This window comes from Python bivittatus, unplaced genomic scaffold (genome assembly GCF_059951505.1).
Source record: "Python bivittatus isolate LINGU-HERP-01145 unplaced genomic scaffold, Pbiv_v1 ctg000980_np1212, whole genome shotgun sequence".
NCBI classification, from domain to species: Eukaryota; Metazoa; Chordata; class Lepidosauria; order Squamata; family Pythonidae; genus Python; species Python bivittatus.
In genome coordinates, this window is record NW_028277125.1 from 10,291,598 (window position 1) to 10,313,802 (window position 22,205).

A 22,205-nucleotide genomic window follows, 5' to 3' on the forward strand; every position below is an offset into this window, starting at 1 on the left:
CACGCCCTACTTTAGAAAACGTGTAGCAGGCAACTGGCATTTCCATGGCATAGTCTCTTTATAGCGTTGGCATCTGCTACAAACCTCTTAGATGAAAACCAACTAGAGCAGTGTTTTTCAACCTTGGCAACTTTAAGTCTGGAGAATTCTGGGAGCTGAAGTCCCCACATCTTAAAAGTTGCCAAGGTTGAAAACACTAGAGTTTTTAATATCCCCAACCAGATATGTACTGAGCCTTTTCCATTTTAAAGAAGTTGTTGCTGGCAGCCCATACGAAGATGTAAATAATGCACGTATTATGTTTCTATGCCCTACGAAAGAGGCTTTCTCAGAAAGAAGGGCTATTCAGTATCTTCCTTGCTCATTTTAAATTTCTTCAACACTAAAATTCTGGAAGGAAACGGCCATTAAACAGCAAGTTTTTAATCAGTTTACTTGTGTATGTTTCAAGTCACTTCAACATTTCAGCAGAATGTCACTGGTTGCATCTATAATTACTGTATTGATCTCACTTGAGAACAGAAGAACCACATTAAACATTCAATGCATCAGAATAATACAGAGTGAACTTCCAGTCGCTGAGCAAGACAGGAATTTGAGAAGACTGCCAATGGTGTCATTAGCCCTTTGGATCTTATAAACTCTTACCAAGCACCACCACAACAGCAGACGTTCTTGTAGAACTAAAGTTAATTCTCATTTTGTTTTAAAAAAACATGCATATTCATATTTTCCTGGTTAAAATGACTTCCATGCCAATTATACTTCCAGAAAAGTAGTTCATAAATTAACACATTAATGATACAATTCAGGAGCAGATGGTGCCAACCGAAGATTGTCATGAGAAGATACAGCAGTGTTTCTCAACCATGACAACTTGAAGATAGGTGGACTTCAACTCCCAGAATTCCCCACCCAGCATGGTTGAGAAACACTGAGATACAGAGTACCGAAAACAGAGAAGCCTTGGTTATGTCAACCATTATAACATTCCACCAACATAGAAGGAATAAATAGACAACTCCATGTATTCGCCTCCATAAGTGATTGAGTCACTAACCCTGACAATCTCAGATATTTCAGCTGTGAAAGTAAGGAAAGGAAGGATACAAGAAGTACCTGGACATTATTTCCCTCTCTCTTGTCCCACGTCAAGCAGCTATAATCCTGGGAACTTTTTTTAAAAAAATACATACTTAAGAAACTCTGCAAAAATTTTAACTTCAAATTAGTGTTTTTTACATCTATTTTTTATTTTACTGTCCACATCAATTTTAGCTATGCAGGCATTACACCAATCCTAAATTAAAATGCTGTTGATAGATCTGTGACAGACTAATGTTAAATTTTTAAGGTTAGACACTACCCCCCGTTTACTACACAAATTGTGACAATACTCTGGTTTCCTGGAACCCACTTTTGAGAAAAGGACGCCTTCCTACCACAGCCATCATACAAAGGCTACATCCAGATTTTTCTGCTAAAGTCAATCTGTGACTTAAGCCAAGAACTCCCTTAGTAAAGACATAAAGCTTTAAATAGGCAACGCAACGTCGGAAAGTTTAATTTCTCTTTCAGCCAAACGAAAAACCTAGAATGGCATCAAGAAAACTGATTGTCTCCGCATCCAAACACCACAAATCTGTTTCAAAAATGGATAGTGTTCTGTATTACTGCTGTGTAACAAGAGTCTTCGGGGGAAAAAAAAACCACGGCTGCTCACTCCCACAGAGAATTGCGGTTAGCAGCAGTATGCTACAGGACCGGGTGGGAAACTTCTCCTGGATGTCAGAAAGAAGAGGTAACTCTTGGGGTAAACATTAATACAAAATACTATAGGTGTCTTGGTTTATTTAATATACTTTTCTTTTTACATTCCCAAATAAATTTCATATGCAACAGTAAATACAAATTAGTTCTCTTATGAAAAGTTGCAAAATGATTCAATCACTAGTAAATACTGCTTCCTTCCTGAGTTCTTAGGCACAATTCATAGCCAGGTAGCAATGGAGAAGTAGTCAAAGGAGCAGGAAAAATTCATGTGACTTAAAGGAGAGGGAAACTGCTAATCTTTTAAACTCTTCTTTTTCTGGAGAAAATCCTTTGAAAAACAGTCAAATTCATCTTCCAGATAAACAGCTTTCTTCCTACAAAACAAAGGAAGGAAATAATTAACCCACAGATTGTCTAGCGTACTTCCCCAACATTTCTGGCACACGAAATCAATGATCTGCACCCACGATGAATGTGTGGGCCAATGAGAGATTTGCCAGTGTGACGGAGGAAGGCGATTTTGGTGGCTCAAAACCCCTCTGAAACCCTTCTTGCTCACCAAGATTTTTGGGGCTGGGAATCTCCTGGAGTGGCATGCTTTTCCTGCTTTCAGTCAAGTTAATGTTCAGAACATAGCCCAATACAATGAAAGATTTATGTATACGGGGACCATATGTCCTTCATTATAAAAAGGACTTGACTTCAGAAAGCTGTCCTTTAGATTTATTTTTCAAAAACTCACGTCCTTTAACTTTTACTGCACAAATGGTACCACTTAATGCACAGTCTTTCCCATTCATGTGATAAACATGGAAATTGAATTATCTTCTTCAAATAAATTTACATATACTGTTTGATTTTAGATATTTTTATAAGAATATGTGTTTTTGTAAAGTTTTTCTTGGTTTTGCTCTTGAACTTTCTTTTGCAAAGCTAAGTTATAAACCTAAACAATTAAAAAAATTATCCTTATGAATCTCTTTCAGACTTTCCCCTTTTTCAGGTTTGTTCTTTATTATTTCCAAGAAAATATGGTCACTGTACTTATGTAACATAATCACTAACATTAAGAATGTTTATATGACTAACAATGCTCCATGCATAATGTAAGAACTAGGCAGTCATCAATAAAATAATTCAAGTATTGGAGTAATAAAGATATTTAAAAACTGGATCAGCCTCAAGATGATAGTTGGTTTCAGCTATTGGGTGGTAAAATGTGAGTGCTTATCACACAATGGGGTTGAACTTCTTGGTAAGTGGCCTACAGGTGGCAAGGGCTGTAATATTTGAGATGCACTCTTAAGATGGGAGAATTCATAACAGAAGCCAGACAGCAGAGAAAAATATACCTAGTTTCTTAATGGCTATGTTCTATGTATTCCCCAACTTGATTTCAAGAAGAAAAGGGAAAGAGTAGAGAAGGCAATAAGACAAATTAGCTACAGAAGCCCTGTGTGTGTCCAAGAATGGAAGAAGAACTACATTCTAAGAAGCCCTCAAGGGACCTCACACATTCATAACAACATCCAAGTCAATTTGACAAGAACTGGTAAAGTAGTGTTTGGAATAAAAAACAGTAATTAAAATAAAAAGGGTATCTCTAAAGGAATCCAAGTTAGACACAGACATCCATTTATTCTCATCATATGATATGACAGATAGACAGACAGACAGAGATCATGGATGGATGGATGGATTTAAAACCACTCCAAACAAACATGGAAGTATTTTTTGTCTGCTACTCAAACATTCCTGAACTTTCATCCAAGGCACGGACAAACACTTCTCCTGGGATTACCCACCGTAAATCCTTTGAGCTGTTCTGGATTTTTTCTAGCTGAGTAATTGTTTTGGACAATTGTTCAATCTCCTTCTCCAGGTTTTTCTCTGTGATATCAACCTGCTGGCAGAGGCGAGCAAACGTGGTAGCCATTTCCCTAGGAGAGAAAATGGCAGAGCCCAATCCATCAACAGCCCAGGGATATCGTAGTAAAGCCATCAGGACAAGGCTTGGGGAAATGACATTCCCACTCCACAGAAGAGCAAGAAGGCCCCCCAAGGAGCAGAGGGAGGGGAATTCCCATTATGAAACAGGTCAGACGTACTGTTGCACCTGATGGCTACAGTTTGCACTGGTAAGGTTGATGATCAGTTGTAGTTTTTCTGTAGCATAGTTGACAAACTGCTGCTTGAAAGCTCGTTCTTTGGCTTTCATTGTCCAAGTAAGCCTCTCATAGAGATACAGCAGCCCATACATACTCATGGAAAGAGAGATGATCTTCCAGCCAACAGTTCTCCAAATCTGGAAGAGAAGCACTCGATGAGAGAGAGCTTCAATCGGAAAATGTGAATATTTGCTAGAAACCATTTCTTTGGGTTGGAAAGGACAACGCTGATTTTCCAATCTCTGAGCTTTTATTCTTTAAAAAAAGCAAAGCTGACTATGTTTCACAAGTGCTCGATAGATGTTGGCTTCTTATTATTTTTAAGGTAATTTTTTTCTGGGTGTGTTTTTTTTTAATCTGAAGGTTTGCTACTTTTTTCTTAAAAAAAAGAATTGTTACTTTTAGGATTATACCCGTCATTGAATTTTGAATTTTGCAAACCATCCTGAGTTATTAACAATTTTAGACTGAAACAACAATATATAAAAGGTATATATATATTTTGGAAAAGTTGGGTCAGGCTCAGACTTGGGAAAAAAAAGGATCAGGAGAGCTGGGTTAAGAGTACCTGTCTGAACGGAAGGGGTTGGTATAAGGCAGAGCCCAGTTTTTTCACCAAGGCAGAGATGGTCATGGTACTCACCAGACCACCAAGGATGACAACCGTCATGGAAGTCCGAGATGTCAGTGATGCCAGATTGGTGACCAAGGAAATCATGAGCTCCTCCTGTGATGCAGTCTCTGAGGTTAGAGTGGGAGCACTAGTGGTGCAAGGAGTGGAGGCAAGAGATCTAGGGATCTAGGAAAGAGGAATGCAAACTCTGCAGTAAGTCTGTCCAGGGGAGAGAAGGTGGAGACAGCTGGGTTTTAAATAAGAACTCTACATTCGTGTACTCATGAGCCAGTCAAATGCTACCAAGGGTGCAACTGTAGTCTGAAGACATACAGTGCCTTAACTATGGGGAAGAACCTCACTAAAATAAAATAATTTATGCAAAATGATATCCTGCTATTTCATGGCAGGCATCCATCTGAACAGTCAAGCACAACCAATGGCACTTAGGAACACAAGTTTTCCTATCACTGTTTCTGGAAGCTGTTCACAATCACGAGCTGTGACTGGTGATGAATGATCTCCAATGTTCACATTGGATCTTCCATTTGCATAGAGGAAGCTCCATCTATACAAGCACTAGAACAAGCTGAGTCCAAAACCATCATCTGAAGCACTCACTGCCAGAGCTGGTTCTGCCATGCTGAGCAGAACCCGGTGAGCATGTTGAGGTCCTAGGAAGCGACTCACAAGAGACGTCCAGCCCAGGGAGAACCGAAATGTGATATCCTCTTGAAAATCTGAGCAGAGGCTGTGGCAGTTCAAATCGTAGCTCAGGTCAAATTGCCTGCATGGAATGAGCAAGTGGAGCTTGTTCTGGACTTCTGAAGGCAAGAGAGGTTGCAGATTTTCTAAAGAAGAAAAAGACATGGAGTGAAAAAAGCAAAATGAAACCCAATTCCAGAAACATATCACACTTTGTGTTGCGTTGCTTGTGTTTTGCATATACAGACACACGTATGCATGCATACCTCCCCAGAAACCCAGACCCAGAGACCTATTTGAGAAACACCAAATGTAAAAACTAAAGGCAAGAGTTGGCTGTGGAAATGAATTCAACATACGTTACTCCAGCCAATGCATAGGACATCATGAGCTCTGAACTGTTATAATTGGACCACGCGGCCATTTGGAACAGCTCTTTCTACTGTATTCTAAAAGTGGAACATTACATTGAGTTGGGCTGGAGCTTCTTACATGCTGCGCTAAATTTCTATTTGAAGGAAATTTCACTTTAAATACAGTGGGGTGACATTAAAGCCAAACCTGGCTGACCCACCCTGTTTAAAACCTCTGTAAGATGGGTGACACAGCAGCTCCATTCGTTGTAGCTCTAGAACCAACAGCAGCCAGCAACCTTTTCAGATATCTTAGCCTAGCCTGCTGTCTGATAAGAATGTTCACTATTCCTTAGCAGTCCACCAAGTATCTCCAGTGGCCTCTCCTATGCTCAAGTTTAATGCTGCTCTTTGGTGAAAGAAAAGACAGTTCTCAAAGTTATCCCAATTGAGCCACATAAAATCTTGCAACATACTTTTTCCCCCTTGATGTTTCTTGCTCCTCCAAGAGTCATTTGGAGGATCCCCAGACTGACACAAATCAAGCAGCTGCTCAGGGCAAATTACTCCAGAGAGCTGGCTATCTTAGGCATAATAAAGCAGCTTCTCTGGGTGGCAGGTCTGAAGGGCAGCAGGTGAGGAAATGTCACCCACTTGTCCTGAGTCGCTTTGCCTGATTGTAGGACCAGCCCTGTATACACAAAGCCCCAGAGGCCACCAGGTAAGCGTGTGACCTGCTGCGTGCACCAACTCCAGAGCTAGCAGCCTTAGGGAGAAGCTTGAAAGAATTCCAGGATCAGAAGACTTGGGACACCTAAGTGGCAACCACATTCTTCGGTTTATAACCAAGAGGACTACTCAAAGGAGGAGGAGGAGGAGGAGGAAAGGCAGTGCTAAGAACTGAATGCATATCTGAAATTGCACAAGGGGACCAGGATGATGCAGCCTCATTGTTTTGGAAACTTTGGATCTGAAGATCCATACCCCATCAACCCAAATGGAGAGGAAAGGAGTTGAAGGGCAGAATCTATTCATTCCTCTTTACCAATCATTTCTTGTTGGGATTGATGCATAGAGTTGTTGACTTCACTGGAGCAACGGTCGGCCAGATTCCTTCCCAATCCTTCCTCTAGGTGCTTGTTGAGTTCCTGGCACAAGGAAGATGATGAGCTTTACTACGGACCTAGATTTATTAATCCTTTTACTAAAAAAATCACCAGGCAAGTTAATGTAACTTTGACCAGTTCTGGACTCTACAGAATAACATCACAGAAAGTGGTGCATATGATGCTCAAGCAATTGATGCTTGAGTAACACACACACACACACACTCCACAGAAATGATCTATGACAACACTAGCCAAGGAATAGAAAGCCAATGGCAAAACTTACACTTTTATACAGTTTCAAAACTTGTGGGGATGGATGGAAATCAGAATTAAACTCATCTACCAAAACAGAAAGCCGACAAATTTCATCAGTCATGGCAGAAGACACCTGGAAAATATGACACATGCATGAGCAAGATCAGAAGTGTTTTTTTTGTTAATATTAAAAAAATGTATACAGTATTATATTAAAACTCTTTGCAGCAGGTGTGTCTGCAGGGTATAGCCAAAAAAGTTAAGATGGCACCCATGATGGTGCAACTGAACTGTATGTGTGACACACATGAGAAATGGGTGAAACATCAATTTGCACCATCATGGCCACCAACTTGTTTTTTTTTTTCTTTTTACCATATCCGGCAGACCTCTGTTTTGCCAGATGATGCTTTGGGTAATGTTATGTTGTCTCTTTTTTTGATAGGCTTTAATACAGAACTATGAATGTACAAAAATCTTGAGATGCAGGATCTTAGTAATCCTTCACTTAGATATATAACTTATACTGAGTCAGATCATTTCAGCCTTACCAGGTAGACCAGACAGGAAACATGACCAGTAAACTAATTCTACTTTATTGTAAGGTTACATTAACAGAATCTTGCAAGTCTGAAAGTACAACTCTCCCTGTCTCCTTTACAGCCCAAGAAACTAGGGAGGGTCCCTTCTGAGCCTCTTTTTCCACCCATTATGAAGCTGTGGGCTATGCTGTCTCTTATCTGACCGTTCCCTAGGCAGCATCTCTTCACTTTGTCCCCAAGGTCTTTCCCACATACCATTACAGATCCCTGATACAACCAAACCTATATGGTCTGCTTGCTCTAGCATTAAGTAATGCACAATTAACCTGTGGAACTCCTTACTACAAGACATGATGATGGCCACTCACTTGGATGGCTTTGAAAAGGAATTGGATAAATTCATAGAGAACTAGTCTACCAAAAACAATCAGTTAACATTACCTCCAGGTTGGGAGCTGCATGCTTCCAAACACCAGTTGCAGAGGAACCATGAAGAAAAGGGAGTCTATTCCCATCTCCTGCTTGCATCCACCCCAGAGGCATCTTATTTCTCAAGGCCACTTGAGAAATAAAATACTGGTCTAGGACAGGCCTTGGGTTGATGCAGCAGGGCTATTCTTACATCCTTAGGAGCTTCTGCTGCTGCTCTCTGGAGTCACAATTAGCTCATTCTGGTTATCTATCTATGAGGTTATCCTGATTATCTCACTAGGAGTCAACACCAACTTGATAGCATATCATTGATCAGTCAATTAATATGAAGACACGTGTCAGGTTCAGCCCAAAGAACTCCACGAGACAGTGCAGATACAGTTCTGTTGCGTTTATAGCTTCCACCTCCAGACAGAAATCACCCCAGACTGAATCTAACTTCCCAAGCTAGCAAGCCAAAACACTGTGAATTCCTTAGGGTGGTGCCAGTCTCATCTTCTTAACCGTCCCACGCTCCAGTTGGGGGCTAGGGGAATGCTTATCTCCTCGAGCGCAGCCTTCATCAAGCCATTCCTTCACAACTGGTTAAATCAGCACTGGATAACCTTTCTTATAATTTAGCTTTATGCCAGGGGCAGAGGCCCAGATTCCAAAGGTGGATGGGACCAATGGGGGAGGAAGAAGACGTAGTGAGAGCCAAAAAGAGGATAAAGATATCCCCCAAAATAATTTTCTATTTATTATTCCATTCTAATCATTGCCTAGTCATGCTGGCTAGGAATTTGGGGAGCTATAGTCCAAACACGACTTGAAGGTGCCAGCTTATGAAAGATTGTGCATGACCCCCTTATAACACTTATACACTCGTGGGGGAAGTATGAACAAATGTCTTTGGAGGATATGATCTGATTGGCATTCACCAAATGCCAACATGATTTGCTGTATCCAACTCCCAAAGGTAATTAGATATAGCCAGAACCTCTTGGACAATCCTGGTTCTTTTCAAAGTCATTGCTACAGAGTTTCAGGACAGGACTGAAGCATGAAGTCAAGGAGATCTTCATGGAGAGGCAGAAGCTATACGTGGCAGAAATATCAGCAGCAAATGAGGGAGGGGGGCTCCAGAGGCCACTATAAATTCACCATTTATAGAGATATATCAGGAGCTGAGAATCTGCCACCGGCAATACAAGCGTTCCAGACTTTGGGGATGGAATGTAAACCAAGCTCTGGAAAATGGGGAAGGCATTAACATACTGCTAAGGGAGATCACCTCAGTTCTGACAAAGAAGAAAGCATGAGAAAGAAACTCAAAAAAATCCTGCCTTGATTTTGATTGGTATACGATGTAGTAAAGAGAAACTTTGACAGGCTTTCAAGATTCTGTTATTATACCCTACAACAGCATTTCTCAACCTTGGCAGCTTGAAGATGTGTGGACTTCAACTCCCAGAATTCCCCAGCCAGCTATTCTGGGGAATTCTGGGAGTTGAAGTCCACACGTCTTAGTGTTGCCAAGGTTAAGAAACACTGCCTTACAACAATAAAAAGCATTCCTGAAATCCCAGTGGCTCCTGTTTCTTGGCCCTGCCTATCTCAAAGGGCTGACATCTTTCCACTACAATCTGCTATCCTCTTTGGAGCCCTGCAGGGTAGGCCAGTAATCACTTCCCAAATAAAAGGGAGGGAGGAAAGGTTTGGCTGCAAGATAGTAGCCTACCTCAAATCACTCAGAGACTTCCACTTCTTTGCCCACATTCTTTGTTTTGTAGTGTTTGAGCAGGTACTGATGTTGCTAAAAGCTTAGTCAGGTCCCAAAAAATGTTATTAGTTATGCATTCACACATCCGTGGCCACTGCTCTGGAAGGGTATGTGGAAAACTGAGTGTTATGAATGGAGACAGGGATCAAGAACAGAGCTCTTGGCTACTTACCTTGTTGGCAACTTCTTCTGTAACTTCTTTGATTTTTTTCTTAATCTCGTCTGTTAATAGGTTGAGCTGGTTTTGTACAAATTCCAACCTGTCTTTCTGCTCCTCTCTTTCTTCCATCGTATGGACTCTAAGGTGGTGGAAAGGCAGGCATCAGCCTCTGGCGGACATAATCTCAGCATAACAGTCTGGCTACCAACCCTGCTAGGTAGTTTCAAGGCAAAATGAAGGACAAAGAGACAAACTCAATCTGCAGCTCCAACCGACTTGGGAACCAACTTTATGACTGTCTTTCTCCTCTCTGGAAAGGTGGGAGAGGCAGATCAGAAGGTGGGCCTTCCGCACCTCTGACAATCATGAAAAAGCTACAGGGAGCTTCCTTTCTCTGCATCCCTAGCTGATGGCTCAAGGCAACGGTGGTGATTGCATTGGGGTGTCACCACTGGTCCTTTGAACAATGAGCTTCAAGTTTATGCTAAAGGGGCACATAAATCTTTTGATTTAGCTCGTGACCCAGATAACACTGCAGTTCAGTCCCTCTCTGGGAGGAGAAAGAATCCAGCCATCAGTGAGCTTGGAAGGCAGGGCCTGGGTGTTGAGTATCGAGTGCAGGGCCTTGCGTACGGAGCAACCATAGAATTCTTTTGCAAGGGAGATGTGGCTGGATTCTGCAGCCGTGCCTCTTCACTCAGGTATTTCCAGGACTAGGCTGCCTTTTTCTAAAAAGAACCTTGCTTTAATGTTTGTACTTCTTGCTTCAGGTCCTGATTCCTTCCTTCCTTCCTTCCTTCCTTCCTTCCTTCCTTCCTTCCTTCCTTCCTTCCTTCCTTCCTTCCTTCCTTCCTTCCTTCCTTCCTTCCTTCCTTCCTCCCTCCCTCCCTCCCTCCCTCCCTCCCTCCCTCCCTTCCTTCCTTCCTGTCAGTTTTTGACTCCTGGCAACTGCCTGGACTAGTCCCTGCAGGTTTCTTGGCAAGGTTTTTCAGAAGTGGTTTGCCCTTGCCTCCTTCCCAGGGCTGAGAGAGAGTGACTGGCCCAAGGTCACCCCGGTGGCTTTGTGCCTGAAACAGGACTACAACTCACAGTCTCCTGGTTTCTAACCTTGTGCCTTCACCACTACACCAAACTGGCAACATATTTTAAGGGTTTTTAAACGATCATTCATCAATAAACTACTTGAGTTCCCCTGAGGAAAGGGTGGTACAGAAACAATATTAACAATAAAGATGACTTGGAGACGGTTCGTGTTTCCCTGGGACTTTGGGAACTCAGCAACGGGCAAACCCAGCGTCATGGGCGAGGCTCAAAGGCTCCTTTCCTCATTGGCTCTACTCACCTCCTGCTAACAGGGAGAAAGGTCAGTGCAACCTGGTGGCTTTGTCCAGCTTTGGGCAACAAGGTAAACACAACAGGAGAGACCTACCTTTGGTGGGCTGCTGCCACATTTATGTTGTCCATAATGCTTTTCACAGTCTCAAGGATCTGTTTAGCTCTGATAGTGTGCTGCTCAAACTTGGTTTTCACAGCTGACTGCGAGATACACTCCTGCGAGGGGCCCAAGCCACAACACATTACTGCAATTCCATCACCAAAACACTTGGAATTTCTAGCTTTCAGAAAGCGCTCTGTTGCTAGTATAGATAGATAGATATTTAAAATAAAGGAAGAGAAACAAAATTCATAGAACAAAAAAAGACAAGCTGCAAACAAAACCCCAACTCTAGGGCAGTCAATTCCTGCCCTCTTTTGCAGTCCAGCTAACAGTAATGTGCAGAAAGCAAAAGAATGATAAAGGCAACAACTAACAGAAATCTGCTTGACTCCAAGTATTGTTTCAGAACCTCACAGGATGGCCTGATGCAGGTAATTTATATTACAGTTCACTCCTGAGAAGCTAATGGGCAAATGAGGAGAATGCATATATCAGAGGTGTCCGCAGGGTATGCAACACACATAAAAAGTGGGGGAGCTTCCAATGCACCATACTGGCTGCCATCTTGACTTTTTTACCATACACTGTGGATATTCCTGGCATATATCATACATTTATGAAGGCTGTGACCGGATAAGTGCATCTGAATCTCCTTGCGAACACATTCTTGAAAGTCAACAGCTACAAGAATCTGTCAGCTTTGGATCTTAAATGATATGGGCCATAGGAAATGCCTTATGCCTACCTATGTTTTGCATTAGATGGACCTAGATTATGTCCATCTAATGCAAAACTGTCTCCCTACCTCATTACTCCCACTGCCAGCTATCTGGGGTCCTTCAGTGAGGACTAGCCTACTCGACCACTGCATGATGGTCTCAAATACTATAGCAAGGGGAAGGATAAATGGGTTAATGCTTCCTGCATCCATACACAGCTGCTGGGGTGCCTACCACATGGCACAGGCTGAAGACATGTTGATCTAGCAGCCATTCTGGTATCATCAAAATCTGATTCTGCTCCGTGCATGGAAGAAAGCCATCTAGAAGTTCTATGTGTGAGGTTTTCAGCACCATGTAAATGTAACAAACAAACTTGTTTTGCATGATGCTTATGTTATTCTCATGAAGACAGGGTAGCTAAAATGTCTGTGTAGACACAATTGGGTTACCACTGGGGTGGAAGTCATCTAGTTTATTCCCTGGTTAGTTTAGGCTAAATGTCACCTTCAATTTAATGCAAGTTCTTATGGGAGCAAGAAGAATATAATCTAATCCTCTGTTGAAGGAATATGGCCTATTCCATTAAGGAGTTACAGGGTTCCATCTGAACAGTTACTGGCTGTTCAGTAAAACCTTAAACATAATATTCAACTGTTTACACAGAGAAACATTTGATTTTTTTCTTTATTGCACTCTCCTAGATTCTTGAGTGTATCCTAACACAACTCAAAATTGCAGGTCACGATCCCGCTCAACTTTAATAATGGTTATTGGCAAAAAAGAATAAGAAAAAAAAGAAATATAAAACAAATAATAGCCAAGAGCCATTACGCTCGATGAAGTAGATCTAGAAATCAGCAATGAAAAAGCAAGTGATTCATATTCAGAAGAGCACATTGTTAGAGCTAGACAAGATACGCAGGAATGTCCAATCCCAGGTCAGCAAACAGGCAGAAGGCAAAGGGATTATGAGTTCACCCTGCAGACTATACAACAAGAAAGTCCATAGTAGGAAGCTATAAGAAACATTAGCAATGCTTCAAGGATGAAAAAAGACAGAATATAATAAAGCCAATGGTTAGTTCAAACAATTCCACTCATAGACAAGGTCAGAACAGAGAGATGTCAGTATTGGAGCAGGACCAGCCTTCAACAAACGGTTCAAGGGCTCAACTCCAGCCAGGCCCAGTTAAAAGAGGGCAACTGAATAGCTGGCTGGCTGCATTCTTGGGCTTTTTGGGGCCTGGCGTAATACATGTGTTTGGCTGTCTAAGCTGACCCCCAATCCCAAAACAAAACAAAACAAGATGAAACATTTCTAAGTAACTCCTTCAGTGATGTCAGCCACAGGCTCCTTTGGGCCCTAGAGATGATAACCAACCACCTCTACTGAAAGACAGCTCTGCAGGCTGTTTGACTGCCCAGCTGGTTCGTTCTTCTACTGTAGGTGTCATCCTGACCCCCATGAACACATTCAGGCTGTTCTTTTTAAAATTTGCCTCCACACCACACCCTCCATCTTTCTCTACTCTTCTTAGAGATCCTGAGAATTGATTTTCATGCAAAGAGAAGATGCTGGGTTGTGCTACAGCCCAGGCATTCATAGAAAAGGTGTTAGCAAAGCACTCATAACACTTCAATACTTTTGAGAGAAAATTCAGGTTCCTTCTTAGTCAAGACTGAAGCTTGACAGGAGCTGAATCGGGGAAACGTGACTCTGGGGTGTCCCCTGCTCCTCTTTTATTTTTTAAAAGCGTTTGCAAACTATCACAGTCGAAAATGATGCTGGGTGGATTGCAACACAGAAGACAGGCAATAATATGACAGAGTAACGTAAGCAACAAGATCAGTGATAGTCAACAGTGCAAATACCGTCACATGGCCATCCAGCTTCCCCTTTTCAGCCAGTCTCACTGAAATAAAATGGCTTTAAGGGTCTTATAGAAGGTAAGAAAGATCAGGCTAGTTCTTATTTTGTGAGAATTGTGATGTTTCTTCATGATGTATCATATCTAGGACTGGGAAGGAAAAGATGGCCCTCCAAATTTTCCCAAACTACGATGAAGGGGATCCCTTACCATTGGCTGGTAGTTCAACAGACCCCGGAACCATTTTAAGAATGATTATTTAATATAAATTCACTCTTTGCTGCCACATACCGGGTACAGGAAATGCATCCATTGTTATCGTATTCAGAGCAAAACATTTAGGCAGAAGAACAGAGATCGGTTACTTTGTGTTTTTTATGACTGAATCTGAAAAAATGGAATTTGTGTGTCCCCAGGAAAAAAACCTCATCCCTGTGTAGCACAGAAGCTTAATAGCCCTATCCTAGGAGCATCTTCAGCAACCATCTTTCCAACTCCATGATAGAAAAATAGTTAAGTTCTCTTGACTTCTTGATGACAAGATAGTCCCTGGAAGAGAACGGGACTGCACTTTCAATTAATGCAATGTCCTTAGTAGAAGGATAGCTGAATGTGAAAGTTATTCATAATTATTTGAATACAAATCTCTCCTGACTCTCTTCTGACTCTCTAAGGGAGTGTTTCTCAACCTTGGCAACTTTAAGATGTGCGGACTTCAACTCCCAGAATTCCCTAGCCAGCTGGGGGATTCTGGGAGTTGAAGTCCGCACATCTTAAAGTTACCAAGGTTGAGAAACACTGCTCTAAGGAAACACACCAAGCTCAAGATAGATTTCTTTTTGGAGACAATCCTGGAATGAACAGACTTATGGACGATACCATATACATAGCTCCACTCGATCTGGTTTAGATACTCTGGAAGTTTACCTCAAATATTTTCTCAAAATGCTGAAATTCTTGGAACCGTGTCTGAAACCCCTCGGCGATTGCACCACCTACAAGAGCACAAAACAGAGCTGATGAACAGAAATTTTCTGAAATCACGTGAGTCTTTTTAAGCACTTCTTAAACACTTTCCCCAGTGTTTCTGGGGGAAAAAACTGCCAACCTTTTAAAAGTGTTAAGGACCATCACCACGAGGAAGTGGACCTAACATCAAATACACACCTCCCTCAGGCATGCCCTGAGCTTTGTGTTTCCTTGCACTGAGGACTTCCTTGGCTGAAACAAAGAAAATTCGATTTTGGGCTTCAGAATGATCCACAACTCTAAGCTCATCCACCAAGAAAGTCAGGCAACGCTCCATGTGCTGTTTGCGTACCTGCAGAATGACAACAATAGTGCATAGGACCAGGAATCAGACTCACATACATTTACAAAACACAAATCAGCAACTCAAAGCTACAAACAAACAGCCTCTCTAGGTGAATTCCTATGTTTGGAGGTTACCGAGGATACCTATCTCCATTTGTAACACATAGTCTGACTTTATGTTTCTCCCTAATTTGTTCATACTATGTATTCCCCCATTCCTGCCTGTAGTTAGTGATGTGGAAGATTAAAAACACAATAATGCCAATCAGTGGTGGGGCAAGTTTTTTCATTATTAGAACTGTGCTTCAGATTTGACCTCCATAAGGTGGTTCGGGAGACATGTGAGCGCTGTCTCTGATACCTCAAACCAGCTGCATGTTTTCTCAGGATTGCATGGCCCTGTTGATGAACCATGTTGCAGACAAGTGCTACAACTGTGCTCCTGCAACCACTGAAGCACTTTTTGGAGATCAAGGCTGAAGCACTGCACAGTCCTATTGTATACTGCGGGGTCTGAGAACTAGATTAAGGGCTCCTGGAGAAAATGGCAGCCTTGCATTACTCTGTCTACAGAAATATTGCCCTGAATCCAATTATTTTGCCTCTGATTAGACTGCAACAATACTAAAGGAGGTATCCTCAAACATTTTGATAAGGGGAAAAAAAGCCACACCAGCATATGAATTAAAAAGCTGTACTGAAAACTCACAAAAAGTGAAAGAGCTTTTCTCTCATGACAACACTTATCTTTTAAGGTTCGAAACATTTGGAAAGGAATGCAACATTCTACCACTCAAAGAAAAGTAATCACATCTTGAGATAGGTAAAGTAAATGCAGAAAACAAGAAAGAGGAGGGTAGAAAGTGAGAGTGCAAGCAAACTGAGGCATCACTTTTGAATGATACGGAATAAAATTCTTGTTCATTTATGGGATTGACTTCATAGACCCATGGCTGGCTGGGGAATTCTGGGAGTTGAAGTCCACATGTCTTAAAGTTGCTGAGATTAAGAAACACTGTCATAGACACTATGAACCACCCAGACTGGTGGGGACAAAAAAAAAAAAAAAACACCCACAAAAGCAACTTCTAATTTCTCTGTTCTCTGTACCACCTCTTGGGTGGCTTACCTTGGGAAGATAATCTGAACTCATGTCATTTTCTTGACTGTCACCTTAAATGAATGTGGATTCTTAAGTACTAATTTAAGCACCCATCCCCTGCTTTTCCCAAGAAAATTACAAATCTATAACTTACATCCTCCATGTATTCAGGTTCTGATGCAGAAGCATCCCAGCGGTTATTCAGGATGAAAATGTTTGGTTTAGAAAGTTTTTCGTTCACTTTGTGGAAAAACTGTTTCTCCTAAAATAGAGAGATACAAATATGGATACACACACGAAGAAAACATACAGGACGGCTCTCAAAATTGCACTAATTTTAAAGCTCTCGTATAGTGGAAGAACTTTGGGGAACGGCTAAGTTATTCATTATCCTGGCAAAGAATACATCTTTAGTTTCTTTCTTCTGCAGAACTACTTCTAGGGGGCCAAAAGAATAACTATTTAATCATTTTAAGAAATGATGCCTGAAATGGCATTTTATGTTCTCTTTTTATTTTATTTTGCTTCCTGTCTTTCAGATTCTAAGCCTTAGACAAGCCACCTGGGAGCTTCTGAACATTTCAGAAATAAAGATTGCAGAGTTTTTAATTGATTTGCAGATCCAAGCAGTCATAAATTCTGGCTAGGATCCAAGTGCAGAGAATACACTAACACAATCTCCTACTTCATTCACACTGATCATTCAACAGCAGGCATCTGATCGAAGATACAGTCATGCTGACCTTCAATTTACATTCTGTCCCAATGAATTTTAAAACCTCTGATGTTTTGCTTTGTAAAGATTATACTTTCCAACTGAAGTTTAAAGAACTTCGGTATTGCTTTTCCACTATGTAAAATCTTCCAAAGAAGCTTAACATTAGAAATAATCAGAAATGAAAAGAAAATACTATAAAAGATAAAACAGAAAGAAGCAACAAACAGGAGTCTGTGAAGAGCTACTGTCTACCCGGGTTCACACTCAAAGTTCACACTCAAGGTTGTTTTTTTTTTCAGAAGACAAGAAATGTTTTTAGACAAAGAATCTGCAGTCCAATGCACACCTTCTTAAGACTTAAGCTTCAATGAATACAACGGAATTAATTCCCAGGTGAACATTTGTTGATCAGCAAAATCAATAAATCTGTTTTCTGCTACAGTCGAGATGCTCCCACACAACTCAGAAGGAGAAGAATTCAGTCACCGATGTGGTATAGACAGAAAAAGCTTAACAAGGAGGAAGAGCATTAAAAACCAAAGAAGTTAGAGCACTCCCCCACCCAAAATAAAAATCCATGTAACATCAAACATTTAGTGGAAAATATTCTTCAAATGTCATGAGAAAAAGGTAATAATATTTTAACTCAAGCTTTCCCTAATCTGGACCGTACTTAATGCCTACTCACAGAACCATTTATTATGCTAGCTTAGAAGAGTGATGGGTACAGTCCAGCAGCAAAGCAGATAAAAGTCCTTGATGACAGAGATATTTTAGGCCTACAGTTGTACTGTTGGACCAGTTGCCTCAGACTTACAGGGTTCTTATGACTATTGAAACAAGATGTACCTTCCACTTTGGGAAGAGGAAGGTGTGACAACTAAGACAAATGAAGGGCTTACTTAAAGATCAAGACTTACTGTATTCATGAGGGTTGACTCCGAATTAGCAACTAAAACGAAAACATCAGCATCCAGGCAGAATTTGTCAATCCAGCTGTCAAGCTCTGTGGTGACATCAGTGCCCGGACTATGAAATGAGGGGAGAGAGTTAAAAAAAAAAAGGAATTTGAATAGATGGAGAAATATGGAAACATATCACACAGACCATACCAGGCAATCATATCTCAGCTTAGTAAGGTAAATTTTGAATGTGCCTTTTGGCTGTACATGTAGCCCTTTTGGGCTTCTCTGTTGCCACAAGACAGCAAAAAAGTCAATACTTTCATTCATTACAATTTCTTCTCTTTAGATGCTATGATTAAAAGTTTCTGAACAAGCCAGGATGTTAAGCTAAAATCTAGAGTTGGCTTAATCGCCTAGTCTTCAGAGATTGGTTCGGACAAAGTGGGAAGCTACAGTGAAGACAAAATTGGCATCTACCAAAGGATTTATTCATACCTTGACTCATTTTATATATACAATGAAATAAGTTCAGTAATCTATCCAAAATGAAAAGGTGGAGTTGCTAATATATGCATAAAAACCACTCACTTTTGTTTGTGCCATCTTTCTCATTGTATAAAATGTTTGCCATCTGGACCTGAACTCCTACATCTTTATCAATCTCTGATACACTCTTTATAACAACAACTTTGTAGTTTTAGTTACTTTCTACTTAAAAGAAAAACATCAGGAATTCAAGAACCTGCAACTTAGTTCAAGCTAAAGGCCTCATTTGGCTTATGAATGGCTAAGACAAAAACTGAAATTGATAAGATGTCCTGTGTGTGTGCTGTCACCAAGTCATCTTTTGCAACCTGCCTTAGCATTTCAGAAGGAAAGAACATGTCAGGCCCAGCCCAAGAACAACAACGAAGCAGTCCAGTCTAGTACAGTTCCTTTATTTGCTTACACCTTATAGACAGAATCTTGCCAAACTAAATCTATACTATAGCAACTAATGGATATACCCTGGGAGATTCTAGGGAGTGGCTAACCTGAATCTCTTCCTGTTCTCATGCTCCCCCTGCGGACTCTGCTGCCTCTTGCCTCCTCCCCCCTCCTGGAATGCACCCCCTCCTTCCTGATAGCCTTGATCTCCCACATCACTCTCCTCCTCGTAGATACATTCCATCACAGAACAGCCAAGAGGGAGTGCGTGTTTAAAAGGAAAAAACAGCACTTCGTGGCCCCTTTATAATGAACTCGGAAGAGTTATACCTGTCCACTAAGACCAAGTCGTCTCTCAGGAGGGCACATTTGGTTTTAGGCCAAAAGACATGAACTAAGCAACCAGCTTCTAAGTCTTTATCCATATGGAGCGCATGGGCAAGTTGATTAACTGTCTGCAAAGGAATGAACATGTTAGGAACATGGCATGATAACTTGAAGATACGTGTTCCTGATTGTTATCTGAAGCAGCAGCAAACTAAGTTTCTGGGATCTAATTTGTTGGTTACTAGAATTCCCGCCCCCCACAACCTGATGCAAAATATAGAATAAAAGCCAGTAGGATCCTTCAGTTAATACCACTGCTTCTTTCAAAAGAGCAAGGAGGGGAAGGGTCCCCCTTCCTTCTCATCCCTTTCTGTCTTCTAAATATGACTGGGGGCAGGACTTTAGGAACGCACAGGAAGCTGCATGGGAGGAAATATTGCTTCACACGTGGAAAATCAGCCAATATTTGGGGAAAGTCAAATTATGAGTGAGGATACAGAGATGAGCAAATAGATTCTGAACTCTCTCTGATAAGAGATTAGGCTTGCAATGCTCCAAGGCAAGCACAGGGGTTGGTGAAAAACCAAGCACGTGTGCTACCTGAAGCATTTTCCCAGGCACATTGGTAACAAATGATTTAATTCAAGTAGCCAAGCATATTGATTTATTTGATTTGAGGCACAAAGGGTAACAGAACACCAACTTCCAAATTATTCTTGCTATTGTACATAGTCCCATTTTTAAAAATAAAGTCATGCCTACTATGTAACTTCTGAGTCCTAGGACTTCCCTAAAAAGATTGCTTGCTTATTAAAGTAGTCTATATGCTATCTGGACAGTTCATATGAAACTTTGGAATCACCTTGGCCTGATAGAAACAGAATATAATTTTAATGCATACTATGCAATATGGAATTCTAACCTCTAATAGAAACTGGCTAAGTTCACTCAACAGACTAACCCATGATACGATTTGTTTAGTTTTGGCTTAGTGAGGTGTCTGATCCGAGTCAGTTGTGGCTTATTCATCAAAAAAACCATGGCTACAGTTTGCAAAAAGTTGTTCTACAAACTCTTTTATCTTCTGTCTATGGACCTTTCTCCAGTTCCACAATCACACATAAGGAGAATGATAATAAAGCCATACTAACTAGCTAATTAACTAACAAATGCTTGCACAGTTCTTGAATAACAGCATACATGTTTTTCTCTACATATTAAGCCTTGCTTCCCCAGATGCCTTAATTTTAGCATCATTTACATAAAATATTAAAATGTATATGCCAAACACTGTATTGCAAAACATCCTGAGACTGAAACAGCCCATCCTGAGGGTTCAATTGCTCTCTACACTATTATGTATTGCAGAGAATATAATTTTACAAATTTTGCACCAACTGCCTCTGATAGCCACTTTTTAAAAAATTCTCATTTTCTGTGATAGTGAGATACTAAGTCCTGCTTGTAAAAGAAAAAGTTCAGGTAAAAGTAAAAGGTACAGTGACCATTTGAAGTTACAGCAGCGCTGAACGAAGGGACTTAAGACCAGTCCCTGAAGTTACAGCCATTGCAGTGCCCCCATGGTCACGTGATCAAAATTTGGGCAGTTGGCAGGCTGCCCGCACTTACAACCACAGGGGTGCTTCAACTCCCCCCACCTACCTCTCTCCCCTCCCCATCTATGCCCTTTTGGCCTGCACTCTCTGGCTTTGCCGCCCTGCTGCCCCTGCCACCCCAGCTGTTCTTCACCAACTTCTTCCTGCCACTGCTAATGAGGGGCACCCGGCCTGGCCCTTTGCGAAGCAGCTGCTGACCATGCCAGGCCTTCTTCCTGAGGCTGTGCCTGCCCCTTGTCCAAATCATGCCTAGCCTTGTCTAAATTGCATGCAGCCTTCTTGCAAGGTTTTGGAAGGCAGGTGCATGAAAGAAAGCCCAGCTGTCTGGTGCAAAAAACCTAGCCAGGTCCTCCTTTCTTCCCACAAGGCTTTCTTCTCAAGGTCGAACATGGTGGTTTCCTTGTGAGACCTGGGGAAGATGGCTTCATGTGGCCAGCAGCTGCCTTGCAAAGAGCCAGGCAGGCATGCCTCAGCAGCAGCAGGAGCAGAAAGACAGTGAAGGTCAGTTAGGGTGGCAGAGTGCAGGGCAGCAGGGGCCTTGGTGTGCAGGGTAGTGAAGGTGACTGTGGCTGGACTAGGCTGGGGTGGCTGCGGCTTCCTGGGGGGGCTATGGCTTTGCACTGTGTGCTGGGGCAGTTGAGACTTTCAGGGGCAGCTGCAGCTTTGCGCTGCTCTGCAGCTCTCAGGCTTCTTCTGCCCCACAGCCGTGGCTCGCCAAGGAACTCCTGAGCCACAGTGTGGCAAGCAGCCCCACAGCCATATGGTTCTGGGGCTGCTTGCTGCCCCACAATGCAGGGTGCAGGGCGGCCAAAAGGGCAGAGATGTGGGGGGAGTTGAAAAGGAGTCAGTCTCTTACCCTACCAAGGCTCAGGGCTGGGAGGGACCAAGCCTGGAATGGCTTGGATTGGGGTGGGTCCTCGGCTAATGACCAGTGGAATTTGTTTAACGATGGCAACAGGGAGTGCTGGGATTACTGTCGCTGAGCAATGCAGTCATGTGACAACACACTTTACAACAGCATCGCTTAGCAACGGAAATTCTGGTCCCAATTACCGTCATACGTTGAGGGCTACCTATAAGCTGCCTTACAGGTATGACTAATGAGGTTTCTATCAAACATGGAGAGGAGCACTGAGATGACCTCGGAGAAGATATGTGACAACTGTTAGCAAAACATGAGCTCAGCCAGAAAAACAAGAAAGCGGGAAAAAGAAATTTAAAATTGCCCTGCCTTGACCCTTTTGGTATAAGAGGGATGGGAGAGGAAATGCTGTCAGGCTTTCAAGATATTTTTATCATAACCTATATCAATGAAGTAGAGTTCTCTTATTTCTTGTGGTGCCTGTTTCCTGACCTGGCTTATTTCAAAGGGCTACCAGCAAAACAGCCGTGAGAA

The 22,205-nt window shown here is 41.8% G+C and overlaps 1 protein-coding gene across 2 annotated transcripts in view; it reads right to left on the reverse strand.

The window, feature by feature from the left end:
- Positions 1 to 416: 416 nt before the first annotated feature.
- Positions 417 to 22,205, reverse strand: part of MFN1 (mitofusin 1) — a 29,360-nt gene continuing 7,571 nt past the window's right edge. Inside the window, exons 5-18 of one of the 2 annotated variants that reach the window (XM_007422796.3) lie at positions 19,197 to 19,321; positions 17,955 to 18,063; positions 16,471 to 16,578; positions 15,068 to 15,221; positions 14,828 to 14,895; positions 11,302 to 11,423; positions 9,885 to 10,011; positions 7,005 to 7,109; positions 6,658 to 6,760; positions 5,245 to 5,405; positions 4,585 to 4,740; positions 3,882 to 4,078; positions 3,579 to 3,713; positions 417 to 2,147 (exon numbers count right to left, since the gene is read on the reverse strand). In XM_007422796.3, the coding sequence (XP_007422858.1) occupies positions 2,066 to 2,147; positions 3,579 to 3,713; positions 3,882 to 4,078; positions 4,585 to 4,740; positions 5,245 to 5,405; positions 6,658 to 6,760; positions 7,005 to 7,109; positions 9,885 to 10,011; positions 11,302 to 11,423; positions 14,828 to 14,895; positions 15,068 to 15,221; positions 16,471 to 16,578; positions 17,955 to 18,063; positions 19,197 to 19,321 (1,752 nt within the window). In that variant the 3' untranslated portion in view covers positions 417 to 2,065. Of the gene's footprint in view, positions 2,148 to 3,578; positions 3,714 to 3,881; positions 4,079 to 4,584; positions 4,741 to 5,175; positions 5,406 to 6,657; positions 6,761 to 7,004; positions 7,110 to 9,884; positions 10,012 to 11,301; positions 11,424 to 14,827; positions 14,896 to 15,067; positions 15,222 to 16,470; positions 16,579 to 17,954; positions 18,064 to 19,196; positions 19,322 to 22,205 lie in introns of both variants that reach the window. The other variant, XM_007422795.3, reaches the window with a different exon arrangement.